The 8855-nt window shown below is 41.4% G+C and overlaps 1 protein-coding gene across 1 annotated transcript in view; it reads left to right on the plus strand.

Moving 5' to 3' along the window:
• Positions 1–3091, plus strand: part of Tspan5 (tetraspanin 5) — a 167863-nt gene extending 164772 nt beyond the window's left edge. Inside the window, exon 8 of the mRNA XM_046459103.2 lies at positions 853–3091. Coding sequence (XP_046315059.1) covers positions 853–918 — 66 coding nt within the window. The 3' untranslated portion in view covers positions 919–3091. The remainder of the gene's footprint in view (positions 1–852) is intronic.
• Positions 3092–8855: the final 5764 nt, after the last annotated feature.

The raw sequence follows: 8855 nt of genomic DNA on the forward strand, positions 1-8855 counted from the left end.
CACACAGTGATAAGTGATAAGCTTTAGGCTGACTTTTCCATGGCCATGGGGTGACTTCCCTGGTCTCAAAGGTAATGCAAGCATGTTGGAGTTACCTTCTCTGTCAGTTGTACCAAAACATTCCCTTAAAGCCAGGAATGGTGGCACACCCTTATAATCCCAGTGACTCAGAAGGCTCAGGTAGGAGGATCACAAATTCAAGGCCTACCCTAGTAACTTAGCAAGGCTTTGTCTCAAAGTAAAAAATAAAAAGGGCTGGGGATATGGCTAAATGGTAAAGTGCCCCTGAGTTCAATCCCCAGTACCAAAAAAAAAAAAAAAAACTTAAGTTTTTAAATTTGTACCATTGTACCATTTCTTCAAATAAATTTATTACCTTTCCCCCCAAACAGCATACCCCCTCCAAAAAACAAAAACAAAACAATGAACTATTGGTACATGAGGATAAAACTTGAAAATATTTTGCTACATGTAAAAAGACACACCACATGTTATATGATTCCATGTATATAAGATGTCCAGAATATCTAATCTATAGAAATTCATTAATACATAGAAATACAGCTAGGGCTATATGGGAGGAGGAAGAGAAATGACTGCTTAGGAAAAGAAGGCTTATTCAAGGGGTAATAAGAAAGTTCTATAATTAGATAGTGGTGACAGTTGCATAACTTAGTGAATATACTAAAACCTACTGAATTATTATCATTAAATGGATGCATTTTACAGTACATGAATTGTATCTCAATTTTTAACAATCAGATTACCAAAAAAATTAACACAGGGCCGAGAGAAAACTTAATGAATTTAAGAATTTCACTGTTTGACTTGCTTTTTTTTTTTCCCCCTCAGATTTTTGGGATATGCCTGGCCCAGAATTTGGTTAGTGATATTGAAGCTGTCAGGGCTAGCTGGTAGAGCCCCTGCAACAGCTGCTGCAAGACACTGGACTGACCCAGCCTTCATCACCCTCCCGCGTGCCGAACTTATATGCAAGCTGTGTGCACCTCGACACACAGGCATCCTGCAATCCCACCTAATGGAGCTGCCAAGAACTTGTTTCTTTTTGGGGGGGGGTAAAACTGGATAATGCTGCTCACTGACAGAAAAAAAAATTTTTTTTTTTAATAAGATAGCCAGAACGAAAGTCATTGCGCCGTGAATCTCTACTGTAGCCATGAATTTATGGATGGATGGATGCTTACCAAAAAGGAAATCAAGGCAGGGTGGGGCACCCAGAGGTACATGAATCGGTGGAGAACACAGCCCTGTCCTCCACTTCAGTCACTGGAGGACTGGGAGAGAGAGTTTTGCTTTTCGTCCCACCTTGGAGAGACTGCCTTGTGTTCCGTGGCCTAATGAAGTACATCTTTGCTCAAACTCAGCCCCTTCCTTACCTGGAGGGCAGTGGTGTTTTGGCATCCCTCCGTGTACATTTCAGGGAACTGTTGCCACTGTCGTCTGAAGAGGAAGACAGCTTGCCTTTGGGTTGAGGGTTTGTGACCGTGTTGAGCAGGTAATGTGGGTGGTGCTCGTGGTCCGTCCTGGAGCATCTCTTAAGAAAGTTGTGTATTCCATGTGCACCGAGCAAGCCTTGGAGACTTCATAATGCCGTATTTTAGCAGGACCACTCTTTTTTCTAAGTAGGCCTGAGCTTTATTTATCAGTGACATCCAAGGAGAAAATGAGGTTAATGAGAGGTGTTAATTAAACACTCCCTCACCCCACCCTACCAAATTAGTGGTTGGATTCTTTGGAAACTCTGGAATATTCTGGGTTATGTTGTTTTGTTTTGAGTTTTGTTATTGTTCTTTTTTTTTTCTTGGTCTCCCAAAGGTGAAGGCTATGATATAGTCCCTCTTAAATTTTAAAGTGATTTTTTTAACTTGGCTCAAATATTAATTTTGTTTGTATAATCTTAACCTGCATGACCTGTGATTCTAAATCCATCTCCTGTTCCTGCCATCTTTCCTACTGACCTTTTAAAATATTGGTCGGCATTTATTTCAGAATAGGCCATAGGTTCCCAGCGTTGGGAGATCATGGCATGTTGTCCCAGCCCGGCTGGGAAGAGACGGGCTGTGCCATCACAAAGCTCATGGACTCCACCATCTCTTCCATTGCCAATTTTGGTGCCCCATCCTCTGCACCTTTCTGCTTCTTTCTCTCTGAGTGGAATTAAACCCAATTCCAAAACAGTGTTGTCACAATCAAAAAGCTTCTAATGATTTTTTTTTCCCTTCTTCCTCCTTGCAGTTTAGTTTGATTAAAAAGTTAGTGCATGGCCAGAGCTCCTCTGTCCTTTTTGCTTCCTCACCATCAAAATGGTAACAAAGCACAAAAATACTTTGGAGGGGGAGTGCATTGAAGAGGGCAAGTGTTCTTTGACACAAAGAGGAAAACCACTTCCAGGTGCTGCCGCCCCTGCCCTCCACTTCAGATGGGAGGGCAAGTTTTGCTCCCCCCAGATTTTAATCCAGCTGGTGTCCCCCGGATGTTGCTCTTTGGTCTGTTGGAGCACTGGGAAAACCACAAGCCTATTTTACAGTGGCGACACGTTTGTCAGCTCATAGATGGGCTGCCAGCTAGCATACTTTGTGGAAATTTAGCACAGTTTTCCACTTGAGCCCCATGTGGCATTGTGGTGGCTGATGAATGTGTCAGTCTGCTTAGAGAAAGGACAGATTCTTCTAAAATCTTGTCTCCACAATTTGGATGTGTGTATGACTCTGCATGTGTGTGTCTGTGTCTCTGTACAGGTAGAGATGTTCAGTCCGTATTCTGGATGTAAGAGTATCTTATTTCATTCTCGCCCATCCCACGGTTGTCATTTTGTAACGTCCTTCCAACATGGAGAAGACTTGAGCTCTCCAATTGGCACTTTTGTCTTTTTTATTACCTCATTCTCCAGTGAACTCCATCTGACCAGTTGATTCAGAATCAGGCAAGATCCCCACCCTTTTGGCACAGCCAGTGAAAGGCCAAACAGCAAGTCCAAGTGAGTTTTAAATTTTAATTAATCACCCTTTATTTTTTACACTTGAGAGTGATTGTAATAAAGGCTGTCATTAATAAACTTGGTTCTACCTGATGTAGAATTATGTCTTCATTATTTCTTTCTTGAAACTGTGAAATTCTCTAATCCAGGGGTTCACAGATTCTGCTTCATAACAGAAATAACAGAAGGGTTCACCAAAACAGAGGACTGGGCTGTGGGTGGAGCTCAGGGTGCATCTCACATGCATAAGGCCTGGGGTCCATCCCCCCCCACCCCGCCCAAACCAAAAAACCTACAGAGGACTGTGTTCACCTGTTCCCAAAATTTTCTTTTATAGTAGGCCCAGGATGGGACTCTAGTATTTGCATTTCTGACAATTTCCCAAGTGATGCTATTATCTGGGAACCACACTTTGATTTTGAGAAGCTCTGCTCAGACCCAGTCTTTAGATGGGAAGGGGAGAGGAAGAATTTTGTGGTTGTGGAGGGAACTGTCCCTTCATGCTGCTAAATGCAAACTGATGTGAGACAGATGCAGAGCCCAGTAAATAGGAGAGCTCTCCCGTCCCTGAGGTTGTCTCCTGGGGACCATGTAAAACACAGATCCCCAGGCCTTGCCCTTAGAGGTTCTGGAATATGTGTGTGTGTGTGTTTTTAAAAGTTCCCGTGAACATTTAATGCACAGTAGAACTTAGCATTTAGGGACCTGATACATTTTTAATCTTTTTGTAAGAAAATAATTGCTCACAGCCCCTTGAAACAGGAATCTTGACCCATTTGAGAAACATCAACTTCTCTTTTCATTATAAATTATCACTGCAAGAGAACACTGGGTTTTTTTAAGACCCTTGAAAGACGTTCTTGTTGTTGTTACAAAACAAAATTTACTCTGCAATACTTTATCATAATGAATAAGAAAAACTTCCATAAACATTTTAATAATCATGCACAAAAACTAAACATTTGTAAGTTGTTTTTAATGTGAGCAAAGACTAGCAACTGAGAAGTGGTTCACTTGTGACTGATCCTCTACTGGCAATTACAATTCCATCAGGACAATTTTTATGCTACATGAAAAAAGAGGAAATAGTTTAAAAAGAAATTTCTTGAATTGGAAATCATCTTATACTTCCATTTAAAAATAAAAAGTAGTTACAATGACTTGGCCATTATACATTTTCATATGTAGTCTGATGGCAGCAATAGTTTAAAATCAAGCACTTAGTTTAACAAAAACAAGTACAACAGTTTTAAAAACAAGTTTGCCAATGTTACTGGCAGACATGAAGAATGTATTTTAAGAAAAAAAAAAAAGGGCAGGTGTAACATTGAAATACTGTTTTCCCCTGCTGACTTTCAAAAATCAAATGGAAATAAAATGTAAGGTTCTTATCTTACTCTCAGATTCTGACAGTAGGTTCCAAGACTTGTTCGAGAAACATTTTGTCTCACTTCCCCAGACATTTGAAACAAATGTTTTGATTTTAATGAAACTTGTCAGTGGTGATTGGAAAAGACTGTCCCTGTTCCTTGACATTGCTGATTATCTATGTGAGGTCATGGGCTCTCGCTCCTTGCAAACTGGCCAACAAAAGAGAAAGATTATGGCTCAGAAGTAAAAGGATGCTTTGTCTACAAAAATCAAAACTGGTAGGAAATTTCTTCAGTGTGTAGATGGTAGACTTCAGGAAGATTACTAAATTTCTCTTTCCTATTTTTGGGTTATGACAAACATTATTGCTTCTGTAAAATACAAAGATTAGGTTTTGAAAAAAGAGACTGAGGAATTTAAAACTAGAACTTTGCATCACAAAGTACTTGAAAAACTCTTCTCCAAGGGAAGAGACCTCAACTTTCAACTTTGTCCTGCCATAGGTCCCACGCATTCTTCCCTCAAGGGGGTTCTTAAAAGTGTCTCTTGGCATTTTCTTATCATGCAGAATGTATGATCACTGGTGCCCCGTGTTTGTGTGGGCAGGCATGGAATAATTTTGCAGTTTTGTGGGGCTTCTTGTGTCTGTTTCCGGCTCATTTGGACAAGAGCCCTGGGAAGCCGGTGGGCTGAACAATGAGGAACTGGAGCCCAGTGACCTGGCAGGCCCTCCCGGGCAATCTTTGTCATTTATTCTGCGAAGCCCTCCTTCTCTAGGGAAATCCTGTTCAGACCTCCAAGGAAGAACTGGAAGCTCTCCATAAACCCTGGCCAACAGAATTTGGTGGCCAGCACTCTCCACTGTGGCCATGGGGCTGTTTCTAGGTGCCACCTCTCAGCAAGGGGGAGCCCAATGTTTGAGCAGGGAGGAGACGCAACATTTGCCAGGAAATAACCAGTGCTGGCTTCATCAGGATGACACAGTAAAACTATGGAAAATGTATGACAACGGATCAGGCAGTCAGTGTTCCTGTGTTGGGCAGCAGGGAAGAGAGAAGCCAAACTCTGAACATCTTTACACTCCCAGGTTTTCTTTTTTCTTGGAAGAGTTTGCTACAAGGGTAGAGTTTATAACAACTACAGTTTTTAGGGTGTTTTTTGGTTTGAGGAACTAACTCCAGTTTTCTCCGGAGTGTTCATGTTGAGTGAATCTCTTGTAAACTTGCTACCAATGAGAAGACACCTGATTAGGCCCCTCTTAGTATACCCCTTATGATTGGCAGTGGTCAGTGCAATTTATTCCCCCACATCTAAGACACCAACTAACGTAGATCTAAAGGAGGAGCAGGCTAGCTCATGGCTTTACACTGTGTTAAATGGACTTGGAAAAGAAATGGTAGTGTGTAAACCAGATGGCAACTAAAGGGCCAAGGACCTAGCTCAATGATAGAGCACTTGCCTGGCTTGCAAATGGTGTGGGTTCAATCCCCAAGACACCAAAAAGGAAAAAAAAAAAAAAGTGCTTCGCTGTTGCTTTTCAATGAATGCTACTGGCATTAGACTTGGGGGAAGCCAGAGAGAAAGCTGTCTTTTAAATCTAGAGTGAACTTTTTTTTTTTTTTTGGCGGAGCAACGAGTTGGAACAGAAATGTTTTGGTGGCTCGCCCTCTAGTGTCGACCATGTAAAACTGCACCTGGCTGGAGTTGGAAGAGAGGTTACTTAGGGATGAAAACAGGACAGCAAGTCTCCAGAGGTGCGTGCACTTTGGAGGAATTTAAGAGTCTGTAGCTTAGGACAGGTGGGTGTTTTGCCACTTTTCACATTCTGGAAAACAGCATGGCTTGGTTTGGAACATTAAGGGACAGAGCAGTTTGCTCTCATTAATAATGACATTCTAATCTTGCTGCTGGAATTTCATCAGGGGCATCACAGCAAGTGTATGCAATTCAGGTGGAAGCTGGGCCTTACCGCCCCCCCCCCCCCAAGACCCAAGACTCAAATGCAGTTTCTAGAAGTCAGTGGTGATGGCCTAAAGCTGCTCATCTGCCAGACAGGGGGCACTGTGTCCTCAAGTCACCTGTCAGTGTGTTAGCACAGCAGTTTGCACACCCCTCCTGGGTCACATCTGCTCCACTGGAAAGAAAGGGTCTGTTAACCAAGACCCCAGGGTCCTGGTTTGTATCTCAGTTCTCAGCACAAGCCTCTCCTCAAACACCAAATGGAACGTAACATATTCTTCTAAAAACACCAGTGTTGGTCAATAAGAGTTTCCTTTGATCTGAGAATTTGCAACCTTGATTTTGAAGGCACTGGAGACTTGCTTTTTTAGAATTTGACATAGGTTGAATCCTCAATGTGATAGTATTAGGAGGAGGGGCCTCTGGGGCAGTGATGAGGTCATGAGGGCGGAGCCCTCTTGAGGGTGGGATAAGTATGGGTATAAGAGACTTTGTTTGCCCCTTCCACCAAGGGAGGAGGAAGTCTCATGGAAGGCTCTCTCCCTGAAGAACAAGCTCTCACCAGACACCCAAACTGCAGGTGCCTTGATCACGGACTTCCCAGACTTCAGAATCGTGAGCAATGTATTTCGGTTTATAAATTACCTGGTCTATGCTATTTTGTTTGAATGGACTAAGATGGCAGCTGTTTGCTCCATCCAGTTCATCTGTCCCTGTGAAATTTCTGGGATCTGGAACTTGGCTAGGAGGTCCCCACATGTTGCAGAGGTGGAGGGTGGGGGCACTGCATCAAAGCAGGGTAGAGTTTGGAGGTGACAGCCTTGCTCTTTTTCAAGGTTGAAGCCAGGCCCAGGTGTTAGAGCAGCATTTCTCAGTTCTAAATGCAGATAAGAATCACCTGAAAGTAATAAAAGAAAATGCAGCCTTCTCAATGCCTCCTCCCCTCCCCCATTTTTTTTTTTTTTTTAATTCCCAGGTCATTCTAATGTGCTGCCAGGGTTTCTCAAACCTGCTCTGCACACAAATCACCTGGGTCTCAAGGCAGGCTCTGATTAAGGAGATCTTGAGTGGGACTGGGGAGTCCATGGTTCTAGTAAGCTCCCTAGGGGGTACTTCTATTGTGTCTGGGAGGCAAGGACACTTAAAGCTGTGCAGAACCAGTACCTTATTGGGGCTGGGAGAGTAGCTCAGTGGTAGAATGCAGTGGGTAAAATCCCTGGGTTCCATCCCCACCACCAAGAAATAAAGAAAAATACTAATACTTTATCATTGGTAAATTTTTTTGGTGTGATATCTTTCCTAAAAATGCTAAGCTGAAATTTTGTGGTCTGGGAAGGACCAATATAGGTGACTACAAATAATCAATATGTATATGTTTGTTAAATGTGTGTACATCTGGTTACATTTAAAAAAACTCAATGCAGAAAACAAAACAAAAAAAGAAAAACTTGTATTTTCACCATCTCAATAAAGACCTATACTTGTAATATATTAGAACATTAACTTTTTATATACTTCAAATTGTACAATAATGTCCATACTATTTTGTGGTTGGTTTTCTTTAAATTAAAATACTTTCAATGTCAGTGAATATTTTATACAATAAAAATACTTTTGTCACATGGTATTCTATTATAGAGATCAAGAGTCCTCAAATTGGTCCATGGACTTCTTGCAGTTCCTCAGAGGCCAAGGGCTCACAGGCTGAAACTATTTCATAATGCTTAGACATTTGGTCTTCATTATGGGTGTCCTGGGGTTCCTCAAACTACATGATGTGGCAAAAGCAATCTGTACTTATGTATTTCTCTTTTAATTCTTATATGGTAAATCGACATAAAAATAACTCACATAAGCAGAAGCTCCTCAGGGGCCTGCAGCCATTTTTAAAAACATAAAGGGGTCTTGAATCCAAAAAAGTTTGAGGACTACTAGTACAGATAAACCATAGTTTAACTAGTTTAACTAGCCAATCCATCTCTACTAGAATTATAGGCTCTTCCCAATTAAATGCAGTTGTAGTGGGGTTTCTTATATGTTTCTTACACTTTACATTATAACTAGAGTTATGTGCAAAAAGCAAATTGCTAGAAAGTGAGGAGGGAGCCTTACTAATATCATACCATTTCTCTGCTCCTCCTTTATTTGCTTTTGCTTTTTTTTTTTTCCTCCAGAGTTGGGATTGGAACCCAGGGTCTTGTGCACATAAAACAAATGCTCTATTACTTAGCTACAGCCCACCCAGCCCTCGAATAGCATTTCTGTTAACTAATAAAATATTAGGATACCAGCTATACAAGAAACTGAAATCTATTATGAGGGAGGTGTGGTTGCCCTTCAGTACCCATAAGGGATTAATTCTGGTACCACTGTAGATGCCAAAATCAATAATCAAGTCTCTTATATGAAGTAGTACAGTTTTTGTGTATATCTTACATGCATCCTCCTATATATTTAAATACCATCTCTAGAAAACTTATCATAACTAATACAATGTAAATGCTATGTAAATAGTTATTCTGTACTG

This window comes from Marmota monax, unplaced genomic scaffold (assembly GCF_021218885.2).
Source record: "Marmota monax isolate L192 unplaced genomic scaffold, Marmota_monax_Labrador192_F-V1.1 WCK01_AAM20220418_F8-fsc00002, whole genome shotgun sequence".
Classification (NCBI taxonomy): Eukaryota; Metazoa; Chordata; class Mammalia; order Rodentia; family Sciuridae; genus Marmota; species Marmota monax.